General features: G+C 40.8%; 1 protein-coding gene, 1 long non-coding RNA gene and 3 other non-coding genes across 5 annotated transcripts in view; 2 read left to right on the top strand and 3 right to left on the bottom strand.

Moving 5' to 3' along the window:
• FBXW4 (F-box and WD repeat domain containing 4) overlaps positions 1 to 21065 on the bottom strand; it is an 85820-nt gene extending 64755 nt beyond the window's left edge. Inside the window, exons 1-4 of the mRNA XM_052660648.1 lie at positions 20268 to 21065; positions 3854 to 3949; positions 603 to 788; positions 39 to 171 (exon numbers count right to left, since the gene is read on the bottom strand). Of these exons, the coding sequence (XP_052516608.1) occupies positions 39 to 171; positions 603 to 788; positions 3854 to 3949; positions 20268 to 21064 (1212 nt within the window). The 5' untranslated portion in view covers position 21065. The remainder of the gene's footprint in view (positions 1 to 38; positions 172 to 602; positions 789 to 3853; positions 3950 to 20267) is intronic.
• On the top strand, positions 1350 to 1423 carry TRNAE-UUC (transfer RNA glutamic acid (anticodon UUC)). The gene has a single exon. It is a non-coding gene; the product is annotated as a tRNA-Glu (tRNA).
• LOC128067673 (uncharacterized) lies at positions 20291 to 25754 on the top strand. The gene is made up of 3 exons (XR_008201423.1): positions 20291 to 20401; positions 25028 to 25076; positions 25262 to 25754. It is a non-coding gene; the product is annotated as an uncharacterized LOC128067673 (long non-coding RNA).
• Positions 23856 to 23928, bottom strand: TRNAG-CCC (transfer RNA glycine (anticodon CCC)). The gene has a single exon. It is a non-coding gene; the product is annotated as a tRNA-Gly (tRNA).
• LOC128068098 (U6 spliceosomal RNA) lies at positions 24167 to 24273 on the bottom strand. Its single transcript, XR_008201450.1, has one exon. It is a non-coding gene; the product is annotated as a U6 spliceosomal RNA (small nuclear RNA).
• Positions 25755 to 26052: the final 298 nt, after the last annotated feature.

Genomic DNA, 26052 nt, shown 5'->3' on the forward strand with positions numbered 1-26052 from the left:
ACAAGAGGGAATAGCAGTATGTAAGGAGGAGATCTCACCTTGGCTGTCCTGTCTCTGGAGCCACTCACAATGATGCCCCCTTTGCAGTCCACACAGTTCACCTCCTGTACATGGGCCGAGTACTTGACAGTGAAGGTGCTATGAATCTTATGAATACCAATCTTCCCATCTCTAGGAGAGAAATAAGAAGCCAACCCCTGAGAGCCAATTACTTTCTCTGCAGGAAGAGAACAAGTCTATAGAAACAGCCCAAATCTCCAATGACTTCCAATTTGCTAAGCTTTAGGCAATTCAGCCCAATAAGGTCCTGAGTTTCTACATATCTTTACTTCTTCAGTACACTTGGGGCTGAAGAAAGCTGAGAGACAAAACAAATCTCCCCCTTGAGAGTATCAAAACCAGGTTCCTTTTTCATTAAAGGTTCTTCTTGTTTTCCTTTTCCAGCTTACCCTATTAAGTACCTGCTTTAAATGGAAAAAAAACATTACCCCTTCTTCTAGTCTCCCTACTCATCCTTTTGGAGTAGAGACAGAAAAGTCAGAGGCAGGCAGAAGGTCTCAAGAATATTGAGGAGGAAGGAAGGAGAAGCCTGCAGCACTTACCCTCCTGCACTGATAATATGCGAGTTGGCCAGCACGAAGTGGCAAACGTCCTCATCATGTCCAGCAAAGACTCCCAGGGGCCTCCGGTTCAAGCTGGCACCATCTGGGCGGAACTGATAGGCCAGGATGAAATTAGCCTGGGATATGTACAGAGAATCACCCTCTAGCTGCATCCAGGGCATCTGACTGCAGAGATGAAAAACAAAATTTAAGGATCATCAAGATATAGCAGGGAAATTCAACTTCAGTCTTTAGAAAGGCTGACCAATCCCCAACTTAGCATTACCTGTAAGGCTAAGTCTGTATCTCACTCCCCTCCTTCAAAACTACTACCTTCCCTTAGGCTTCCCTAGAAAACTAGAGTGATTAAGCTTTGTGGTGACCCTATCTTCTTTATCACTATTTCCCTAGAAATATCTTCTTTATCATTATTTCCCTAGAAAACTAGAGTGATTAAGCTTTGTGGTGACCCTATCTTCTTTTGGCTTCCCTTGTGGCTTAGCTGGTAAAGAATCCACCCACAATATGGGAGACCTGGATTTGATCCCTGGGTTGGGAAGATCCCCTAGAGAAGGGAAAGGCTACCCAATCCAGTATTCTGGCCTGGAGAATTCCATGGACTGTATAGTTCATGGGGTCTCAAAGAGTTGTACATGACTGAGTGACTTTCATTTACTTATCTTCCTTGGAAAGTCAGAATAAAAGCCCCATTAAATAGTCACTGTTAAAAGGAGAATGCTTGGGAGTTCCCTGGTGGTCCAGTGATTAGGACTTGGTACTTTCACTGCCAGGGCCCCGGGGTTCAACCCCTGGTCAGGGAACTATCCCCCTAGCTACCCACGTGAAAGTCAAAGTGTTAGTTGATCAGTTGTGTTTCACTGTTTGTGATCCCCATGGACTGTAGCCTGCCAGGACCCTCTGTCTTTGGAATTCTTCAGGCTAGAATACTGGAGTGGGTAGCCATTCCCTTCTCCAAGGGATCTTCCTGACTCAGGGATCAAACCCAGGTCTCCTGCATTGCAGAAAGATTCTTTACCGTCTGAGCCACCAGGGAAGCCCAGCTACCCATGGTGCCTAAATAAATAAATGGAGAATGTTTAAGACTTGAATTACTGGCTACCTACAGACTTCTTTTGAGTAGACAGAGCAACCCCCCTCAAAAAAAAGCAATACTTGAGGGGTGGGGAAGAGCAAAAAGAAACCTTCCACTCAGATGAAATAATTTTCTTTCATTCTGTGTCCTCACTGATCTGAAGATAAAGTGGTAAGTTTCAAGATTCCAAGACTCCCATACACACCTTTTTCCCAATAGATCAGTTAGTTAGGGTGTGATAGAGAAAAGAGAAGAGTGAGCCCAGGGAAGCCCCATTCCCTTGTCCTACTAGAGCAAACGGACTACTTTTAAGTGAAAGGAATAAAGCCATTTAGGAAAGGATGCTAATGTACAGATTAAATACCTAGATCCTCTCAGAGGATATCTAAGTTTCTGTACTAAAGCCTAAGTTTGGCAATGGCAAAACATAGCTCCAGAGCAGTGTACTACAGTTCAGTGACTACAGAGAAATGATTGGCTCTCACAGAAAGCTGATAATAGAAATCCACAAACAGTTAAAAGATTCTAACCACAATCTGGCAGGAGGAAGAAATATTGGAAGCCATAGACCAGTCCCATGGCATGGAGTAAGCCTTAAAAACAAAGAGGACTCTGCCAGACACCATGCTCTCTGGTGGGGACTAGGCTCCTTTCCCAAGGTACATCTCCACAGCCTGTCTTACACCACAGCAGGGTCCTCAAGCTACCATGTCCCAAGCAAAGCATAGGGACAGATGATTCATCCCCATTTATAGAGACACCATCTCCCACTGCCAAGTCTGTCTGAGCAAACTGGGCTGTTTCTTCCCCAGACTCCTTAATACAAGCGTCATGGGAATGTACAAAAGTTCTGCAAATTGACTTGACGGACCATTAAATGCAGCTTGGACTTTGTAGCAACTAGTTTCTACACATGAGGTTTTAACAAGTGTGTGCATATATTATATGGAACATGTATAGTGTACAGATGCCTGCACTCTCATTCATTACGCACATTCCTCTTCAACACGCCCTAGCACAAGTTTGTGGCATACTCAAGTGGGCAACAAACAGAAGGGTTTGGAATTCATGTGTTTAGAGCCATCTGGTAAATAGCCATTTGCCCAGCACAAGAAACCAGGTTCATGCCAGGTGAACAGTGGAGAATCCCGGGGCAGCCTAGTAACCATTTTGTGTATTTATTTGCCACACTGCTTGAAACCAGTCCAAAGAGACATCAGGAACAAAACCCTGATAGAGAAATAAACTCTTTCTTCTGGCAATAAAAGTCAAATAGAAAGCAGAAGGTAAAGCCCTTTGTCATACAAATTAATCTTTCTTCCCAAGTTTCTTTACCATCACCACTACCACATAATTCACAGGAACTCAGGTCAGTGAAAGCAGCAGAAGCTGGACACAAGCAACACCGGACACTCCTTCATCACATGAAAAAGCCTGCCTGGCCCTGTGAGCAGAGGTCCAGGTCAGCTGGAATGTGGAATCATGCTGTTCCCTGTCCATTCCAACCAATCAACAAGGAGTACTTTTTGGTGAGTAATCAAATAATAACTGGAATAATTTAGCATCAGTGAGGTATAAAATCTGTGGCATCAGCAGTGCCAAAGCCATTATTTAAATCTCCTGCCATTTTTTTCTAAGCTCTGCCTCCTATAACATATATATCCAAACCTTCAGATCCTATTTAGCTTTTTAATAAAAGTAGGGGAGAGCACTACAGGAAGCCAGGAGGGAAGGTGTAACTCCCTAGAGTAGAACTTTAAAAAAAAAAAATTATAAAACAAGATGAGGTGGAGTATTGGCTTCATTTCTTTCTTTTGATGAGGTGTATTAACAGAGGTTACTTCTGAGTGGTAGGATTTAGATAAGTTTATTTTCTTCTCTAACTTTTTCTTTTTTTCAAATTTCTACAATGAACATTTATTATTTTTATAATCATAAAAATACAGGTTCTGTTAAATTGAAGTACATTTGGGGGGGGGGGATCTTTTTTTTAATGTGAAAAAAAGTTGTCCTGATGCCCCCTTTGTGGTGTTTAAAGAATCAACACTGGCTCATCACCCAAGTCAGGCACATTTATACTCCAGCTCGGACTAGATTTTTCATTCCCAGTATGCTTTTATGTCCCAAGGAGCTTTAAAGGAGTCAAGAGGCTACTTACCTGCATCTCCACTTCAGCAGAATCCCCTCTCGGCAGCGCCCCAACCTCCAGTTCTGAGATACCTTCACTCGTTCCTTTACTGGTACACTGGCCAGCCTATGTCCAGACAGAGGAGATAATCCAGTCACTACAACTCACTGACAACCACAGAAAACTCCCTGGGCTTATGAGTCAGGACTCAGGAACATCCAGAAAATATCTGGATAGAAGTGAAGGGGTTAGGAGATATGAAAGAGGTAACTCTTCTCTCTCCACACTAGGATAATCAAGAGAGCCGAAAAGAACAGCCCGTGCTTTGCAGTGTCCATAGTGATGCCAAAGCAATCTAACAGAGCGAGGGTAACAAAGAGTACTGGTACCTGGCTAGCCATGTGGAAAATATCCCTACCTCACACCGTACAAAAAAATTAATTAAAAATAGATCACAGATTTAAACATAAAATCTAAAACTATAAAGCTGTCAGAGGAAAAAATATAAAAATAGCTCGTGACTCAAAGTAGACAACAGTTTCTTAAGACACACAAAGCAATAATACAAAAGAAATATCCAACAAATTAGATTTTATCAAAATTAAAATTTTCTGCCCATCAAAATGAATACACAAGCCACAGTCTGGGAAAAAGTATTCACAAAACATATATTTGACTGAGAGGTTTATACCCCCCAAATATGAGGAAATCCTCCTTGTATATGTATATATTTTGAAGTCTAACAAGGAACTCTCCTACATTCTTGGTGAGAGATGACAATGGTACAGCCACTTTGGGAAAACGTCTGGCAGTTTATTATTGATCTAAACATACACCTACTATGACCCAGCAATTGAGGCTTTCATAGGGGCTCAGACAGTAAAGAATCTGCCTGCAATGCAGGATATTCGGATCCAATCCCTGGGTCAGGAAGATACCCTGGAGAAGGAAATGGCTACCCAGTCCAGTATTCTTGCCTAGAGAATTCCACAGATAGTGAAGCCTGGCAGGCTACAGGCCATTACTCAAAAGAGCTGAAAACATATGCTCACAGGAAGACTTACACAAGACTAGTCACAGGACAGATCTTCCCAGGATCCCATCTAGTACCCACATTGTATCTAGTTGTGTCTCCTGAGTCTCCTCTGGTCTAACAGTAGTTTCTCAGTCTTTCCTTATTTTTCATGATCTTCAGTTCAGTTCAGTCGCTCAGCTGTGTCCAACTCTTTGTGACCCCATGGACTGCAGTCCATCACTGTCCTCCCTGTCCATCACCGACTCCCAGACCTTGCTCAAACTCATGTCCATTGAGTCAGTGATGCCACCCAACCATATCATCCTCTGTCATACCCTTCTCCTCCTGCCTTCAGTCTTTCCCAGCATCAGAGTCTTTTCTAATGAGTCAGTTCTTCGAATCAGGTGGCCAAAGTATTGGAGCTTCAGCATCAGTCCTTCCAATGAATATTCAGGACTGATTTCCTTTAGGATTGACTGGTTTGATCTCCTTGCAGTCCAAGCGACTCTCAAGAATCTTCTCCAACACCACAGTTCAAAAAGCATCAATTCTTCGGCACTCAGCTTTCTTCACAGTCCAGCTCTCACATCCATACACGACTACTGGAAAAACCTTTGACTAGACGGACCTTTGTCGGCAAAGTAATGTCTCTGCTTTTTAATATGCTGCCTAGGTTGGTCATAACTTTTCTTCCAAGGAGTAAGTGTCTTTTAATTTCATGGCTACAGTCACCATCTGCAGTGATTTTGGAGCCCAAGAAAATAAAGTCTGTCGCTACTTCCATTGTTTCCCCATCTAACTGCCTGAAGTGATGGGACCGGATGTCATGATCTTCATTTTTTGAATGTTGAATTTTAAGCCCGTTTTTTCACTTTCCTCTTTCACTTTCATCAACAGGCTCTTCAGTTCCTCTTTGCTTTCTGCCATAAGGGTGGTGTCATCTGCATATCTTAAGTTGGTGATATTTCTCCCAGCAGCTTCATCCAGCCCAGCATTTCACATGATGTACTCTGGATAGAAGTTAAATAAGCAGGGTAACAATATACAGCCTTGACGTACTCCTTTCCCTATTCGGAACCAGTCCATTGCTCCACATGTGGGTCTGTTGCTTCTTCACCTGCAAACAGATTTCTCAGGAGGCAGGTTAGGTGGTCTGGTATTCCCATTGCTTTCAGAATTGTCCAGTTTGTTGTGATCCACAAAGTTAAAGGCTTTGGCATAATCAATAAAGCAGATGTTTTTCTAGAACTCTCTTGCTTTTTCTATGATCCACTGGATGTTGGCAATTTGATCTCTGGTTCCTCTGCCTTTTCTAAATCCAGCTTGAACATCTGGATGTTCTCAGCTCCCGTACCATTGACGCCTTGCTTGGAGAATTTTGAGCATTACTTTGCTAGCATGTGAGATGACTGCAATTGTGTGACAGTCTGAACATTCTTTGGCATTGCCTTTCTTTGGGATTGGAATGAAAACTGAACTTTTCCAGTCCTGTGACCACCGCTAAGTTTTCCACATTTGCTGGCATATTGAGTGCAGCACTTTCCCAGCATCATCTTTTAGGACTTGAAATAGCTCAGCTGGAATTCCATCACCTCCACTAGCTTTGTTTATAGTTACGCTTTCAAAGATCTACTTGACTTCGGACTCCAGGATGCCTGGTTCTAGCTGAGTGATCACACCATCATAGTTATTTGGGTCATTAAGATCTTTTTTGTACAGTTCTTCTGTGTATTCTTGCCACCTCTTAATATTTTCTGCTTTTGTTAGTTAGGTTCATACCGTTTCTGTCCTTTATTGTGCCCATCTTTGCATGAAATGTTCCCTTGGTATCTCTAACATCTTGAAGAGATCTCTTGTCTTTCCCATTCTATTGTTTTCCTCTATTTCGTTGCATTGCTCACTGAGGAAGGCTTTCTTATCTCTTCTTGCTATTCTTTGGAACTCTGCATTCAGATGGGTACATCTTTCCTTTAAAACTTTTAAAATTTCTTTTTACCTTTTGCCATTCTAAGAAGCAAAAAAAGATTCCTCCCTGTTGTGCAAACATGTATTTTTTCTAATTATGGCTAAGACTGAATATCTGGTCATGTCTGAAAGCCATTTCTTCTGCGAAATGCTCATCTATGTCCTTTGTCCCTTTTCCAATTAGGCTTATGGTCTTTTACTTGTGTGTTTGTAAAGGCTCTTTATATATTCTGTGATGTCAATCTTTTCCTAATTTACTATTTGCTTTTACTTTATAGTATTTTTCCCATGCAGACATTTTGATTTTTATATATCCATTATTTCATGTCAATCTTTGCCAGAAATGACCCAAACTGATATGAATTTAATATGCAACAAAGTAAAGTAAGGAAAGAAATCACTACTTAATTAGGGCTGTTTGTATAACATCTCCCAGCCTTACTAGAAAGAAAGGAAAGAAGAAAAATATACATGCCTAGAAGAACAGACTCTAAAATAGTCAACTTTGGGTAGCCAACTTTGGGTGTTTTTACTTTTTTCTTTATGTTATTTCCCAATGTTTTTACAATGTAATATTTTGGTAAAGATAAAAACAGTCATTAAAATAATAATGCTTTTGATAAAACTGGATATCAATAGAGCAAAAAATTCTCATCTCATATCATAATATGTATATTTTCCCAAAATGAAAGAGTAAATTTAAAAGATTTTTAACTAGAAGGTTTTCAAGTATTTAAATAGTGTATAGAAGGAAAAAAAAGAATAAAATGAAAGTAACATAGTAGGGGAAGGCTAACAATTAATGCTATGAGTACAAGTTTTATCCCTAAAGCTTTTAAGGGACTGATAAAAATCTATCAGGATAACAGCCTGTCTCCGATACCCAGTCATTAATATCCAATAGCAGATAAGAACAGGCACACAGTGTTCACATGATAAACACTGCAGAAACATCCTGAAACAATAAGAGTTTACAAACATGCACATTAAAACAATTAATAAAGTACCACCTCACATCTATTAAGTGGAAAAATCACATGCTAGCTTTGGTTTGATAAAAGGCTTTGGGTTTCTTTACATATTGCTGGTGGCTTTGCTAGTACAGTCTTCCAGAAAGGAACTCTGTCAAGAAAAGTTGTTACAGGACAGCTTCCGACCCAGCATTCCCAACACTGTCTCACAAAAAAATAATTCAAAAGAAAAATATTTTTTACAAATATATTTATAGTTACAGCTATATATTAAGAGCTAAAATCTAGAAATAGCCCAAATGTCTATCTGTGGGGGAAAATGGTTTACTAATGCAATAGAATAAATATAGCTATGAGAAATGACAAATGTGAACACTGCAAAACATTTTGGATATTACTACAACAGTAGTGGTAATTTTAAACAAAGTCTAATTTATAAAGATACTACATAAAACTATATACCCATAAATAGCTCAGAAGAGGTAAACAGATGGAGTTTTAGGAAATGAGTATTTCTTTTTAATATGCATCACATAACTGCTGATAGTTTGGTCTTTTCATTTTAACTTTAACCTTTTTATTGCGTTTCATTTAACTAATAGATTAAATGAAGTTGTGAGAAAGGCACAGAATGCAAATGTAGGAAACTTATCCGAGCCCCAGTCCTGCCTCTTACGACCTTGGTTACCTAATTTTTCTATTGTCCATTTTCTGCACATATGAAATAAGGACAGTATTTCATGCAATTGTGATGTTTTAAAATGACAATTAAAACAAAGTAACAGGTAAGTTACAAATCACTATGAAAAAGGTTACTTATTTTTTCTATAGAGTAGTTTATATTGACAAATGGTGACATCACTATAGATAATCTAATAATCATTTATTTTTCTTCTAATTTAATTACATCTCTTAGAAATTATTCTTTTAAAGTCAGGCTGCATGATTAGGATTTGGGTTACACACATGTTAAAGCTAAAATATATTACTGAATTCTTCCACTGGGTGAACACAGTCCTCAGTTTCACATTTCTAGACAGCAATCTACACTACTGCTAGATGGTTAGAAAACTGAGGTTAGCTAGAAACAACCTCCTCTTTCATATCTGGGAGAGACTTGGAGATAAAATTTAACAGCAAGTCTAATCTTTTTCATTAAGACTTCAATTGTTTTGGTCCATCCTGTTAACTGTCTTTTATGGTCCTCAGTTTTAGCTCTAAGTTAGTAGGTAAAGGTGAAAGCAAAAATTGAATATTCTGGATCATAGCAAGAAGGAAATAAGGGGGAAAGAATCAATATACTTCCTGAATAAGGATAAGGACAATACTTCTCTCATCTCCCTGGTCACTTAAATGCCATTTGGTGACACTTTACTAAAGGTCAAACAAAACACTGCCCTGAGGGCCTGATCACAGCAGCAAGAAACTTTCAAAGTTGAACTTTAGAAGCTGCTACCAAGCAGCAGGTGCAGGCATCCTCTCCTACAAACAACAACATAATCAAAGTACTTGGCTCTGGCCCTTCAAAACAAATTTCAGCTCTAAAAAAACGTTCCACTTGGCTTTCACTTGAGAAATAGTGAAAAACAGTACCACTTTGCTAAAAGCAGCTTAACGCAGCTTTTTTTTAAAATCCCTTTTGTTTGTTCAATTCTTCCTGATGGTTTATTTCCCTAGTTGGTGGCCAAATCATATGTATATTCTTACTGGCTTTAGCACCTGAAAAATCAGGAGGAATAAAAAAAAAAAAAAATTCCTCTCTCTGAAAACAAGTAGCCCTCCCTCCCTGTGGGGACCTATCACAGCCTAGTTAAAGGGAGTTGGTAAAACAAGGCATCCAAAGAGATTGAAAAGACAGGAGCAGGTGCCCCTGGGAATTCAGCAGGGACTCTTGCTTCCCATCCCAGAAACACTCTCCGGTTGGCTGTTCCTTTGACAGTTAGTGGTATAAAGTGGGGGTGCTCCCCCCAAAATGATTAGTGCCCTGTAAATAAACCTCTGGCGCAGCTGTTAATGCATGGAGAAATCTCTAACCTGGCCCGTGGGCCTGGTGGAACTTCCATTTTCCCAGCCCTCTTTTCTCTTGCCTCAGGCTCATTTTTCCACTTGGCCCCCCTCCCTCTCAGCTTTCCGGCACTTAGTCACCATTATAGTTTGACTGCATTCCTGGGTGCATGACCTATTTTAAACAAAAACAACACAACATGCACCCACAGTAAGCTATCAGGCCCCTTAGAATCTTGGCAACAGTGAGTCCAGAGGGACAGAAATTAATCTAAGCAGTTATCTAGAGTTCCCTTTCATTTCACCTCTCCTCATTCACACTCCAAACCAAAAGCAAGTAAATAAACTGAATTTGAAGAAAAATGGCTGAGGGATGAAGGGGGGAGGTGTGAGTATACTAGAGAAGTCATATCCACACAGTCTCTGAGATCAGAAACCTCCTGGATCACAAATCAATTTTCCTCTCTGGCTCATCTTGAAGTTTGATTCCCCTTGATACCGTGCATGCTACCTACCTGCTGACTGACATGATTTCCATAAATATAACATCTTGCTGCCTTGAGAATTCAGGAGAGGAGGGTATCTGTCCACAAGCACAGAACAAGGCCATCTCAAGGGGCACTGGGCTAAGGAGCGGGGACGGGACAATGAAAAATGATGCCTAGGGCTTGGAGTTTTAATTCAACATTTTCTCAATTTCTTTGCTCTTTTTGCTCACTGGTAAGCAGATTTCCCCCATACAGCCTGTGCCTACCAGTGCTGCTACCAAGACTAAGACTTTAGCTTTAATGTATACACAAATATTTAAACAGTCCAAGACAAGAAGCTTCGAACTCTTCATTCATACATATGTTAGACTAAATCCTCCAATGGCCTCAGGAGCAGAGGTCTATAATTAAGGTTCAAATTAAATCAATGAAAAACCATATATTGTGTTAAACTCTTATCCTTCAGGCCAGGAATAGGGAACAGCCTCAACACCCAAGGTGAAGTGAGATTACAGAGAACATGCCCAGCATGACGACAGGGCAGAGAGCACAAGGAGAGCATGGAGCAGACCCAAATATCCCTTGAAAGGCCTCCAAACGTCAGCTCCCCATACTTGTTCAACCTCACCTCCCAGGGCTTCACACTCCGCAACTGAACTCCCACCAAGCCATATCTCTTCTACATTCCTATCCCCATATCTTCTCCTATATTGCCAGATCAGCCTACCTTTGTCCCTAACAAATGCTTACTTCCCACTGTGGGACCTAGTCAAATCCATCCATTCTTCAAAATCCAGCTTCAAGCTGCTACTTCCCTGACTCCTCCAACATTCTTCTCTTTCTCATGTGTACCCTTAGACTGAACCTACAGTAAACTTTGGCACTGTTAGCTTTGCATAGCTGTATGCCTCGGTTGTCCAATACAGTCATAATTTCCACAAAATTGAGTTTTAAAACTCTCAGTATTTCTAAAAATGGATCTCAACCAGTATGCTTCAGAGCAGTGATATACCAGAAACCTTAAATAAGTCTGCTATAAATTTTTAATGATTTATAGACCTTATTTTCACTCAACCAAAGATCCACATTTTTATGAAAATATCTGTCAGACAAATTGCTGAGCCACAATATGGCTCATGACACAATTTGCTACAAAAAAAACAAAGACTGCATGTGCAGAGCAACATACATGAACTTAACCTCTAAAGATATAAGAGTACAAGGTCAGGGCAGTAAACAGTTCTACTCAGACATTAACATACCAAAGCAAGTAAATGGACAGGTTTTTCAACTTTCTGAAGCCAGCTTTTTTAAAAGAAGACATTCATCTTTTAATCCTTTAATGTACTATCAAAAGTTCTATCACACAAAAATATGTTTTAGACACAAAAGGTAAGAACCTTGTTCCTAGTATAATAGGTATTTTGATAGATACTGTCTAGGAACTGCTTAAGCAAGTTCTCAAAAGTACAGTTCTCCCTTTGGTAAATCACACTTTCAACAAGACTTATAGATTTTCAAGAGCCTAGACACACTACCTTCAAGCTCCAAAGGCCTTTCCTAAAAATGTACAAAATACCACACCTTCAGAAATTCAACCAAGGCCACCAAATTCTTATGCTAGAGAAGTTCAAGGAAAGGAATACGAGCAGATGAAGTATCTTAACGTGGCACCCACATGCCAAAGTTGTCCAAAGCAACGGGCATAACCCTGATTTTTTATGTGGGTTTAGGATTTAAGACCGTGTTCACACTCATTTCCTCCTGCTATTGGTCAACTTCTAAATTTGCAGGGCACTTGATCAGTGTTTGTATTATGCAAGACATTAGGAGATATTAAGCGGGAGAAAAAAGAATTTGATGTCCAAAACATTTTGGACAATGCTGAAACAAAAGTAAATAGATCTCTCTGGTACAGGACTTCCTTTAACTTACCAATGGACATTGTGAGCTCTCAAGAGAGGGGATATGGAGCACAGCATTTCCCATACTCATTTAATCACAGAATCAGTTTTTTAAGAATCCCACAATACAGCTTTCAGAAAGGCTGATCTAGCACCTTCTAACAATAAACAATGGCAAGAAAGATGCCACTATTTTTTGTGAACAGGCCATCTTCTGAGTCATGAATCAGGCACTACCAGACTCAGAAGTGAACTTGATTCTCATATCATCACAATGACTTTTCCCTGGGCTCCCCATCTGAAATGTGAGGAATAATTATACTGCTCTGCTTCCCAGGGTTGTTTTTTTTTCTCATTTTTAATCTTGTGATTGTGTTCCATATTAATCACCAAAACAGGTTCTCAGTCCAAGTGGCCAGGATTCAAAATCACTGGTGCCCTTGCAGCCTGGATGAAGAGATGGAGAGAACATGAACCAGACGCCACTCAGAACGTTTTTACATCACCAGTTTGTAGGCCATTATGATAAAGTCAAACCGCAGCCAAGATAAGGGATGAAGAGAGGCTCTCCTTTAGTAACTCACTTCTGGAGGGAGGCCCCTTAGTCACACACACCACTTGTATCTGAATCTTGACTCACCTTTTCAACGTGGACTTTCTAAATGAAATTCAAAGAAACACAGGTCAGGGGAGATTCCCTGGATCTACAGGGAAGAAAGAAAAAGCAGCACCAGCGGAAGATTATTTCCCTTTCTCTACGGAGAAAGAACCCATTACATAGCTAGTGAGCAGGGGAAATAGCTTTCCTTTCAGTGCAACAGCTTTCCAGGAAAAGTATCTCAACATATTTACTATAAAACAATTTAATTTCCCTGTCCCATCACCTGCCACCCCATCCCCATCCCCGCAAAAAGCCCACAGATTGTGGATTTCCTCTCATTCTTGGCAGAGTTACCAGAAGAAATATAATACCCCCTTCGGACTGCTCCCAACAGCTGCTGGAACAAGAGGGGGAGCTGGGGGTAACCTTCCAAAGCTGCCTCTAAAAATGACCATTCCCCCTGCCAAACCATGCAGTCAGTGAACACAAGACAGCCCTTTTTCTACTTTCTTAAAGGGGAGATCCCAAAAGCAAGTGTTCCCTGGCCCCAAATACTGGCCTCCAGCCCAACTGTCCTCCTCATCTTAACTCTAAGCTGGCACTTCTAATACCTAATTCTTCCTTAACATGCACTTCTTAAAATAATCATCTACTTCTCCACTAGCATTTTTGGCTAGTTTAACCTGCCAATATCCAAGTTAGGGTTCTTACCAAACTCCCACTCAAAGTAATATATCCTTGTCTCTGTCCACCTCCAAAATACTACATTCCTCAGGTGTGCACGTACACGTGCGCACGCACACACACACACACACACACACATCTCCTTTCAGGTCAAGAACCTTCCTACAAAAACACCAAGGAACAAAGTCAGCAATGGTAAGGTTGCACTGTACCCCAGCCCTTTTCCCCTTCCCCAACATCATCTACACTAAATACACCTCAGTTCTGTCTAGAAAAGCCCCACTGCCAGGCAGCAGAGAAACTTTCAGTTAGCCTTCAGCCTCTCAGCTGAGACCACCAACAAAGAAGTTCATGTATGTCAACTGGGGGCACAGGCAATATCTCTCTTTGCTGAGGAGAAACTGGACAGAGCCTCCAGCATCATTCCCCAAAGGTGACAGCCGGGGCTGAGTGAAGACCGTGAAAACTGTACAAGAGCTGGGGGAGAAAATATAATGCAAGGAATGATTTGGAATCAGGAGCAGGAGAAGGTGGAGGCATGAACTGGCTGACCCCAAATGTCTTTTCCATCTCTAACTCCTATGATTCTTTGACCTCCAATTTTGTGCTGCGAACAAGGAATGGAAAGTCAACAGACGTGGTGATGTTTTGAAAGAGCCTGGCAGTCTGCTCTTGTCATTTAGTGGCCTTTGCATGTATTTTTTAAGGTGTCTCCATGCCCTGTCTTCATTTCACAGTTGTCACCTTTCTCAGCAATTTGAGCTCATGTCAAATACCAAAAAAGGAGGAGAAGAAGAAAGAATGTACTGGCAATTAATTGTGGGCTAAAGAGGGGCAGACACAGGGGCCCATTGGGTGGCCCAGACTTTCAGGGAGGGCAATGTGGACAATTTGGATATAATGAAAAACTGACTTCAAGTTGAGACAAGGGAGTCAAACCTCTAACAAGAGATAAATTCTTTCTCCAGACAGTCTCATACTCAGTTTTAGATACAGGTGAAACCTTTACATGATTCAAAATTCATAAACACATTCTTAATTAGAACAAATATCTTGCTTCTACTGATTACACCTTAAATTCTAATACTTGTTCAAATCTGAGCAACACTGCTAAATAAAAAGGACTTTTCTCAAGAATAAACCAAATCTTTGGATTCTCAACTTCATCTGATGGCCGACACACCTGAGATAAATTCTGGAGTTTATCAAAAATCTGTTTCTGTAGATCAGAGTGTGGGGGCATGTCAATTTTCACTGGAAATTCAAAACTCCACTTTCTCCTTGTTTTTCCAAACAGTCAATCTCATCTTAAATATTCAAAAGTTATTGGAGCCTGGCCTCAGCAGAGTCTACCTGAAATTCTCCCTGTTCCATGGTTCTGAGTTAGGACCAGAAACTAACTCAATGCCAGGGTTACTCGAGAGTTAAAGTTAAGCTGCCACACAAAGATAATCCTTTTCTATGTCAAACACTTAAAAATAATTTTTTTTAATGTGTATGCTTCATCAGTAACCTCACTGCCAGTTTGATTTCAAGCAGCTCAAGCACAATCTTTACCTAAGATGAAGGGGCTAGACATAGAAAACTGAGAGTAAGAAACAGTATTGAAATACTTGCAGAGATTTCATTCCAACATGAACTGTTTATCTTGTAGATTATGAGGACTTTGGGTTTCTCCATGATTCTGCCTTCAAAGTTAGAAGAGTCATCCCCTACTGTGTGAGTTTTACAGACTAGAAAGGAGATAAGCAGCTTCCATATTCTCACAGTCTTGAAGGAAAGTCTTCCAGTTTGCATTTGGAGGTACTGACTGCACTAGACCATTTCCTGTTTCCACAGGTGTATTGTTTTATTTATTTCAAATATGTAAACTGAACTCACTTTTATTAACTCACAAAACCATTCAAAACAAGGCCTTTCCTAAAAGGTGAAAATAAATACATCCATATATGAAACCTTTCAATGAACTGGAGAACAAGAAAGTGATTGCTTTCTAGGTACCGCAGAAAGATGAAGGAGAGAGCCGAAGTTACTTTAAGTTGCTAACTGTTTTCTGAAAATCACTGTTAAAGCCTTAAAAGTAACCAGTGAGCAATGTCTTTTCTGTTCAGAGTTAGGAAACTTTATGCTTTCTGGGTCAAAAAAATGCTCTTAGGTGCAATCATTTTAAAACAAACAAACACACTCTGCTTATCTGTGTCCATCTCACCACTTTGGACGTTAATCATCACTGAAATAGATACCCCAGTCCCTCGGCCTCAAAGAGCTCCAAGCCTACAAGACCCTGGCTAAGGAATGAATGTACATGCCAGGGCAAACACCTCAGAGCCTGACTCCCTAAACACCCATTGTTAATTCTAGGCAAATCTATGACAGGCAAATGCAAGAGAGAACCCAGGTAATGCTCAAAGGATATTTGAAATAAAACTCAAGTTTGAAAACATACAGGACTTACTTTAGGAGGGAGACGATCAAGAGAGTAAAAGTATTTAATATAAGACTGCAAAAGTATTTTTTAATAGATTTACATACATGGGTATACTTTTTTCTTTCCATTCCTTGCTTTTGTTAACTTACAGTGTCCAAATTGACAATTAGCACCTTTGCTCTTCTACCTGTCATACTGTCTAACTTCTTGCATTTAGCCTATATTATAAACTGACAGAGTTAAATTTCATTGTTTTGTTCTTGAAGACTGAACTAGCTTAGTTTTGCCTCTACTCTTTAGGGAAAACTTAAAAGATTGCTATATGAAACATTTCCTTGATTTTTATATTAAAGATATTTCTATTCCCCCAGGATTCATAGAACTTTCAAACAAAACTGATTTTAAACCAGATGACGGACTCAAACTGTCTTTGTGTCCACTTGAAAAAAAAAAAAGCTCAGGAAACCTACCAGTGTTCACTGGTAGGGCAAGAGGCCTAAAGGGAAGCAAATTATTTGTTTGTGGTTTCAAAGTGGCCAAAATGCCTTCAAGCACAAGTATAAGACCATTAACAAATCACAAGGAACCAAAGCAGTTCATCTTACTCAACAAAGCTATGATCAGTTAGGAAGAGCCAAACTGAATGGGACTTGCCCTGGGCCGGAAGGTCAGTAAACCTTAGCAGTTTGTGTTTCTGAGAGTTCAGGAGGCTCTTCGGCAAGGAGAGCAGACCCTAAAGGCCATAGCTTCTGCTGTCCTGTTTCCAAAAACATTCAGGACAGGTGAGAGAAATTCAGCCATGTATGTGTCTTCCCCCACCTTCTGTCTTTAGGCAGCCTCTCTCTGTCAAACCATCTCCACTTTTGCTATATACAGACTCACTAGAGGAGAAGCCACGCAACTTGAAAGTTCCATTTTACAACAATTCATTGAGTGCCTACTATGTGCTGAACACTGTGCTATCACTAACACATCACAATGGTTAAGCCTCGTTTTACTGGCTATGTTACTCCCATTCTTTATAGATGATAAAACTCTGGGGCAGTGAAGTTGTGTGGCTTCTCATAAAATGAAGTTTTGTGCTTATAAAAAACTTGTCCTACTGTCTAGTGTGCAGTTAATTAGCCCAAAGTATGAACTACAGCCCCACCACAATCCAAACATCCATACTTTCACTGAACTTTGGGCCCAGGCTCCCTAATGCCCTAAGATGACTGGGGTACATGCCATCTCCCTCCAGGGATGATAACCGCCCCTCTTGGTGGGTTATCGTATCTCTGCAGCTGTCCAAAAACAGACCACACTGGTAAACATTCTCTCCACCTGCTGTAACACGCATAACTTTCTCCCTCAACTCAGAAAACATGAGCATGACCCTGCTCTTTATCAAGTGTTATGGTAAAACAACTTCCTAGAAGGCTGGCAATACCACATCCTAGGACACAGGCAAGAAATCAAAACATGTGGCTAAAAAATAACAAAGCCAAATCACCTGGCAGTCTCAATGCACTTTATACTGTAAACTTATTTTCATTTTGTTATTATCACTTACAGAATGCACACTCATTCACATTATCTCCCAGAGCATTTGAAAAGGAAAGAAAAATAAACATAAATTCTTTCATTTGTTCATTCAGTCTCTATAAGGAGGGCAGTCTATGGCCATACCACCTTCAAAGTGCCCGATCTCATCTATAAGGAGAGCAAGAAAGCCAAATTTTGCCATGGCTGGATTGGGTTTAGGCATTTCAGACAACTGCTCTTCGAGGTCAACTGATACGTTCTGTGAAAGAGTTTTTCGTTATAAGAAATGAAGATGGGCTTCCCTGGTGGCCCAGTGGTTAAGAATCCACCTTGCAATGCAAGGGACACTGGTTCAGTCCCTAGTTTGGGAAGATCTCAAACCTGGCAGGGCAACGAGGCCCGTTGAGTCTCTGCTCTGGAGGACATGTGCAACAATTACAAAAGCCCTAGAGCCTGTACTCTGCAACAAGACAAGCCCATGCAGCAAGAAAGACCCAGCAGAGCCAAAATAAGCAAATATATGTATATTTTTTTAAATTCTTCTAACAAAATGAAGGTAACAAGACTTATATGCCCCCTAAATCCCAGAAAATCATTATTATCAACAACAAAATCATACTAGAAATATAAAAGTTAAAACAATAAGGTTCAAAATTTCCAAAAAATTTTAGCAATCCTGGACATCATTAATAATACCCAGCTGGAAAACATACTGAAAAAGAGATTGCATCACACCAAAAAAAAAAATAGCATATTTAGGAATAGTAACAGATATGTAGTTACTTTACAGTGAAATCCACAGAAACTTTTGAAAAGGCACAAAATTTTTTTTTAGCTAGGGGGCTGAATGAGAATGGAGATGTCACACTCTCACACACACACAAATCACAAATCCAACAAGGAAAATTTAACCCTAACAGATACTACACTCTATCAAAAGGCAACAATATTTAAAATAGAATGGAAATAGAAAAATACATCAGTGGAACAAAACAGAGTTCAGATATAGACCCAATATATATGTGACTATATACACACATAGATATATAAAGTCAATATCTGTCGAAGTAAGCTTTCTAAAACAAATTATTTTGTCTTTCTAAAGGGAAAGACACGAATTATTTAACAAAAAGTTTAGTGGTAACTAGGTAACTGTTTAGAAAAAAAGAAGGTTGAATTCAGGGCCCTTACACCAAAAGAAAAGTGATATTGATGAAAGTGTTGACAATTTTAAAAAATCAAATTATAGGAAAACCAGCAGAATGTCAAAGAGAAGATTTATTATGTCTGTGGGAGAAATCATAAATTTCTCAGTTTTGGAAGGGGAAGGAAAGATTTTTAAAAATCACACAAAAACTGACATATTCTGATATATTTAAATCTAAAACTTCTATAGGCTAAAAACTGAAATAAAAAGAACAAACTGGGGGAAATATTTGCATCAAAGATGACAGATTAGATCCTAATATCTATGACCCACAAGGATTGGAATCGAAGAGTAGTGTCAATACCCCAATAATAAATGGGCTAAGACTAGGAAAAGACAATGTCATAGGTGAAACAAACACAGGGGAAAATACTTATCCTGCTAAAGGAAGGCAAAATAACAAAACATTGAGATATCATTATATGTCCACTAAAATAGCAAAGATTTTTAAAATTCTTATATGAAATCGCCGCTAGTGCCACTGTAACTTGGTACAATGCCTTTTTATAAACCATAACCTTTGACTCAATAATGCCAATCTTGAGAATTTATTCTAAGGAACCAATTCAAAAAGACATGTATTATACAGTATCTGACGTATCTCAATAGAGCTGTTACCAAAAATGCATTGAATTATTCATTTCCTTGTTATCTATGACAGCAAAAAGCTAGATACAGCATGAAAGTCTAATATTAGAGGAAAGTTTTTAATCTCATAGTACAGCCCACAAACATTATGTACCTATTCTGCTAGATCAGTAGGATAGCAACTAAGTGGAAGAAGTGTGCAAATGAAAAGCAATTTTTAAAACTGAACAGATGCCTAGAGGTGATGATATTATAACTTTTTATGTTTTAAACCAACTTTTCTTAATGTTGCTATATTGTATTAAAACTATCTTTAAAAATTTTTTAAATCCAAATTGGATGGAGTTGGGTGCAATCAGAAAGTTTTTACTCCATTTCCACACATTTTCTCCCCTTCCTATGTAACAGCTTACATGATTAAGTTCTGCATTCACAGGCTTCAGATCCTACTAAGAACAGGCCAAATTACAATACCATGCCTTCACGTACAGTCTGTACCTCATCCAACTCCCTGCCATAAGCAGGTACCCTTATTGTGTGTCATTCTGCCTCCATCAAGTCATAAATTATCGCTGACACTTGGACCAAGGGCCTTTTTTTTGGAGTGTGAGCCCTTTTCTCCATATTTGATTTTATCAGAGCCCAGAAGCCTAACGGAGTGAGAGGATGAATGTCCACAAAAACGTCCTGATAGACCACATAGGGGACATGGGTCCTACACCTGTATGAGAGGAGGCCTCTAAAGCCACAGACCAGCCGGGCTCCTCTGGCGCTGAGGAACCCAGGCGGTCAACGTCTGCGAAAAGGCTCATTTAACAGCTGAAAAGAGTGCTTAAGATGGCTAATTGTGAGGAGCTGCCCACAGAGAGGGTGCTGACTAAGGGAGATGCTCTTGGGAGGTTTCCTCAGATGGAGGCCTCCGAGAGGAACTGGGTGCTCGGGAAGGGGTCGGGTTTGGACCTCGGAATTCAGGGTACGACACGGCCCCAGGCCGACCAGGCCGCGGCGCCCCGCCCTTTCCCGGGACGCGGGCCGGCCTGGGGCGGGGAGCGGGCGGGCGCTTACAGGTCGGTGCCGAGCCGCGTGAAGCCGGAGTTGAGAGAGGCCCGGGCTATCCGGCGCCAGAGCAGGTCGCAGCTGGTGAAGCGCCGCAGCCAGCGGCACACCTGAGCCAGGCGGCCGAGGGCCTGCATGTCCAGGTAGGAAAAGATGAGCAGCAGCAGCTCCTCCGGGAGGCACAGGAGTGCGGGCCCCGCGGCTGGGCGGCAGGCTGGCTCCCGGGCCGCCGCCGCCGCCTCCTCCTCAGCCGCTGTCGCCATGGCCGCCCGTGTCCCCGCGAGGCGGCCCCAAGCCTGACTCCCTCGTCCCTGTGCTCTTGCCGGCCTGGCGCCCTCCCGCCTCCCAGTCCTGACCCTCCATTCCTCCTTCTTCCCCTCACTTCTCCCTTTGGCCTCCTTTCGCGCCCCTGCGCTCCCCTCATCTCCCCTGAGGAGCCTTCTCGCCCCTTCCTCCACGCTTCCGCCTCTCTCTCCTGCCTTTCCTAGGCCTGCACTCGGTCCCGCCTCAGCCCCCAGCCCCGTTTCCTCCTTCGCCTGTGGCCGCTCCGGCTTTCCTTCCGCTCCGTTTCCTTTTCCGCCTTGCCCTGCTCCCGCTTTCCCCTTCCCCTTCCTCCGCTTTCCTCTCGCGGCTCTCCCTTCCTCCTGCAGTTTCCTCGTCTCCCCGCTCTCGCCCTCGCCGGGCCCACCGTTCCCGGGGGCCCCCACGCCGCCCTGGCTACCCATGAGCGGCCGCGGGGCCGGCCCGACGCGGAGCCAAGCCCGAGCCGCCGCCACAGCCGCCGCCCTGGGAGGAGGCGACACCATGCCGGACCGGGTCACATGGGGCGGCGCGGGCCGAAGCCTGGGCCCGCCCCTCACACCCGAGGCCGTGGAGCGGCTTCGTAGTGCGGGCGGGGTCGTAGAACGGCCCCCTCCCATGCCCCGGGCCGCCCCGAGCGTGTGCCAGAAACATAGCGTGAGTTCATCTAGCACGTGAGGCCCACCAAGCGCCTGGTTAAGACCGCCAGAGGAGCTTCTGCCTTCAAGCAGCAGCTAGTTTGAGGCCCTGCCCTCAAGAAGCACCCACTTGGGTGGCCCTCCCCCTCTCATACCCCTCTTCTACCTCGTCTGATGCCTGCTTTCCACAGGCCATATACAAGGGCCTCATGAACTGCACCCCTAGAAGTTGGCAGGTTCCTTAGGCCGGGTTCTCACATTGGGTATATACCTCAATTCTAGCAATGAGCTGGTAGTTTTGACATTTTGGAAGACTGCAGTCCTCTAAGTCCTGCATCCACTCGGGTCATGGATAAGCAAGTGGTAAAGCTATTAGTCACCACCCAAGTGCAAGTGGATTCTCCTAGGTCATCCAGGAGCCCTTCCCCACACCATTCATTCCATTCACACTGCTACGGCTGCTGCCAAGTCGCTTCAGTCTTGTCCGACTCTGTGCGACCCCATAGACGGCAGCCCACCAGGCTCCCCCATCCCATTCACAAGGGTACCATTTTGAAGAGAGAGCTAAGAAAAGTCTACTGAAGTCCCGTGCTGTCCCATACTGTTTCCTCTAGTCACACATGGCTTAGGGGCATTGAAAATGTGACTAGTCCAAATTGAGGTGGATTTTGAAGACTTATGCAAGATAAAGAATGTGAACTATCGTATTAATAGTTTTATAATACATGTTGAAGTGATAAGATTTTTTGATACATTGGCCTAAATATACTTTTGTAACTACTAGAAAGGTTAGAGTTATACATGTGACTTGAATTTGCGGCCCACATTTTTTCTATTGAACAGCACTGGGGAAGGCAATAAGATTTGCAGGTGGGGGAGGAAGATACCTATCCCTAAGTATCCTGTGCCCCAAACCCTAATAGTAAAAATTTTAGGGGTTTATTTTGTTTTTACATCTTAAGATCCATTTTCAGAAGCAAGAATGAATGAAATATCAACTCTGGAAATTATTCAATAGGTAGCATAAGGCAAGACCGAAGAGAGGAAGGACATTGCATTATGTCACCACAGAAGCATCATGTAACAAGGTCAGACCGGAATCTGGCTTTGCCCTAGAACTGCTTTTTGATCTTAGCAAAACAACAACAAAAAACCCCACCTATTTTGGCCTTTTAGTGTTCTCAGTCTGTAGTGGAGATAATGCCTCTGCCTTACTTTCGAGGGATAAATGAGATGATCCCTGTAAAATGCTTTGAACTCCTCTAAGAAAATTCTCAATAATAGTTACAGGTCAAATCCTGTTACAAAAAAATACCCTACAAAAGGTGTGTGTTTGGGGGAGGTACAACAAAGGCTTTGTGTAGAAAAAAGATTTCCAAACTCCAGCCAGTAAGTAAACCACTTACTTATTAAAAGCAATATTTGACATGACATTTCAGTACAACTAAAGAATTTAGACCATCTCTTAGAAATCATTATAAAGATATTTACTTATTTCATACTGTTAGAAGGCTGTTGAGGTAGGAATGCTGAATATTGAGGTAATATCAACTCAACATTTATTGATTTTGCTACAGTTGTATACTGTGAGCCACTCTGGAAGGAAAACAGATGAATATAGCATATGGTTCCTACATTTTGTCTTCTGATTTGTGTTAAACATGTTTGTAATTTCTTACTGTTTATTTTTTTTTAACCATTTCTTTACACAGAGTAAAACTAAGTAATTCATCCACACTGTACCTAGTTTTCAGTAGAGGACTTGAAGGCACAGAAAATTGTTTAATTAAATCAAGTATTAAAATCCACAATCACACAAATGCAACTTATTCTTTATCCCATGTTGCCCTCATTACTGGAGAAATTAAACCATCACTTAAAAATACCACCTTCTTTTTCACCCAAACTAGAGATCAAGTGAACTAAAATTTATGATTTCCAAAATAAGCCAAAGTACTCACTATGCAGAAAGGCAAAGCCAAAATGCAAAATTGGCATATATTCTGTTATTTGGTGGTGATTTGGTGTATCCCTAAATTCCTAAGCTATTAAAAAAAAACCCCTACAGTTTAGTTTCAACTCAGAGAAGCACCTAGAATTTTTCATCAACCCTCCCTCATAAAGCAAAAAAAAATCCAATGTGGGATTTAAACCAAACTTGAAAAAAAATACATCACAACAAACACTTTTAAAATTCTTTTTGGAGACAGGTTATTTAAAAAAATCAGCTGGATGGGAATTTCCTGGTCGTCCAGTGGTTAGGACTCCATGCTTTCACTGCCCAGGCCCTGGGTTCAATCCCTGGTTGAGGAACTAAGATTCTACACACTGCATGGTGCAGCCAAAAAAAGATAAAAAATCAGCTGGGACTGAAAAAAATGATTTGTAACAAAAGTAAATGCATATCTTCATGGAACACTGAATGGTGTTTTATTATCAAAGAAAATAAACACGTTAATAGCTAGGAAAAAAAGAAAATAAAAAGAGTACACTGGACTTCAGAACATCTTTAGAAAATCAACTCCCTTGAAGTTTAAATCCAGGAAACAGTGAAATAATATGGGGGGGCGGGGTTGAAATTTACATTTTTTTTTTTTTAAATCTTTTCTTTATTTTAATTTGGCTGCACTGGGTCTTAGTTGCTGTATGTGGGATCTAGCTTCTTGTCCGGGGCTCGAACCCAGGCCCCCTGCATTGGGAGTGCAGAGTCTTAGCCACTGGACCACCAGGGAAGTCCCTACCTTATTTTTAATAAGGCATTTTAAATTTAGAATTTGAATAATAAGTAAACTGTAAGCATTGGACTACTTTTAACTTAGAATGCCAAAAACATGAAATTCATAATATTCTATTTTTATTTTTTTTACTCAAAAAAAAGTTTTATTATTGAGTAAGCATTACACCATGCCTATCGCAGTTAATAGCTAAAAAGATGTTAGTTAAACCAAAAAGAAATCTCACCCTTTTATAAAAAATATGGAACGCTTCACGAATTTGTGTGTCATCCCTGCACAGGGACCATGCTAATCTTCCTTGTATCATTCCAATTTTAGTATATGTGCTGCCAAAGCAAGCACTCATAATATTTTAAAACATAAGACTCAATTTCTTTTTTCTACTTTTTAAATAGAAGATAGGTGATTTACAATATCAGTTCTAGGTGTATAGCGCAGAGACTCAATATTTTTATAGATTATATTCCATTTTATTATAGAATATTGCCTATATTTCCTATGCTGTAAAATGTATGAGACTATGAATTTCACTGAGAATTCAGAAATACTAATATTAGTTTAGCTTCCCTAGTGGCTCAGAGGCTAAAGCGTTTGCCTGCAATCCAGGTAGACCTGGGTTCAATATTACTTTACCTTTAGAGAGGATTTTTAAGTTCAGATGTAAAGTTCTTTGTGTATGTCCATGTAACTGACTTGCATAGTAGTAATTATTGTTACAGGTATTTTATATGTTTAGGATTGTGAAAAAGCTAGAACTGTGTGTTCTGTACATTCTCGTAAACATAGATGACAATCTTAGGCAGGAGACTCCTCCCACATCCAATATGCCAGTGCCCGCATGCCTCTTAAGCCCTCAGGGCCCCAGCCTTTAACTTTAAAAGTAAGCAGATTTAGCAGGGGAATTATTCTGAGATGAATGAGAAAGAATGAGATTATTTTGTGAATGACAGCTTAATAATAATAGCATATATTTATTGAGCACTGACTGTGTATCAGGCACTATTATAAGAGCTTTCCATGTATTATCTCACTTATTCTTATCAATAACCACATAAGGAAGATACGATTAACCTATGTTTTTTTTTTTTTTTTGCAGAAGATGAAACTGAAGCATATGGTCACACCGTTCCTAAATGACAGAACAGGTATCAAATCTAGACATTCTAACCCCAAAGCTCCTACTCTGAACTGTGCCTTCACCATGGTGGTGGTTTAGTCACTAAATTGTGTCCGACTCTTGCGACCCCATGGGCTATACCCCACCAGATTCCCCTGTCCATGGGATTTCCCAGGCAGGGATACTGTGGTGGATTGCCATTTCCTTCTCCAGGGGATCTTCCCAGCCCAGGAATCGAACCCCGGTCTCCTGCATTGCAGGCGGATTCTTTACCAACTGAGCTACAAGGAAAGTCCTAAGCCTTCACCGTACACAACAGAAAATGGAATAGGAATAAGGCATTGAATTCAGAGTCTTCTAGGATCCCTTTCAATTAATATAGCCACACCTAATAATATACATTTCCTCTGACCTTCAGGCAGGTCTGGTATCTAAATAAAAGCTGCTTCTAAACAACTAAAGTAGATCCTGTCCTTGTCTCAACTATTAATACTTTCTAAGGGTTAATATGTAGAATCCATAGCCTCTTATGCTTTTCATAATCTTTTTGCAAAGCTTCAAAAGGATTTGTAGGAACTACTGTCTTGCAAGAGAAGATATAACAAAAGTTTAGTAATTTCATCATTTTACTTCAGCTTCTATTTCTTTTGTTAAATTAAATAACAGTGTGTGTGTAGTATGTATTATATGAGCCTTTTTTGTAAGTGTGTCCCTATTTATATATATTCAAAAGAAGACTTTGTAGAATAATGCTAATAATGGTTATTTCTAGTAATGGAATTTTACTTTGTACTTTTCCCTATTGCTTGATTTTTTTTTCTTTAAAGCAGCATGGATCACCTTTACAAAATCAATAAAGTCTCCCAAAAAGAAAATTATAGTTGTTATGCATCCAAACACACCATGCAGCAAGACAGTTGGAGAAGCCTAGATCATTGCCAGAGTTTTAACTAGCCACCCAAGTTTCTTCAAATTTTATTTCATTTAAAATGTGTCTCATGTAA

The sequence above is a fragment of the Budorcas taxicolor genome, chromosome 23 (assembly GCF_023091745.1).
Source record: "Budorcas taxicolor isolate Tak-1 chromosome 23, Takin1.1, whole genome shotgun sequence".
In the NCBI taxonomy this organism is placed as follows: domain Eukaryota; kingdom Metazoa; phylum Chordata; class Mammalia; order Artiodactyla; family Bovidae; genus Budorcas; species Budorcas taxicolor.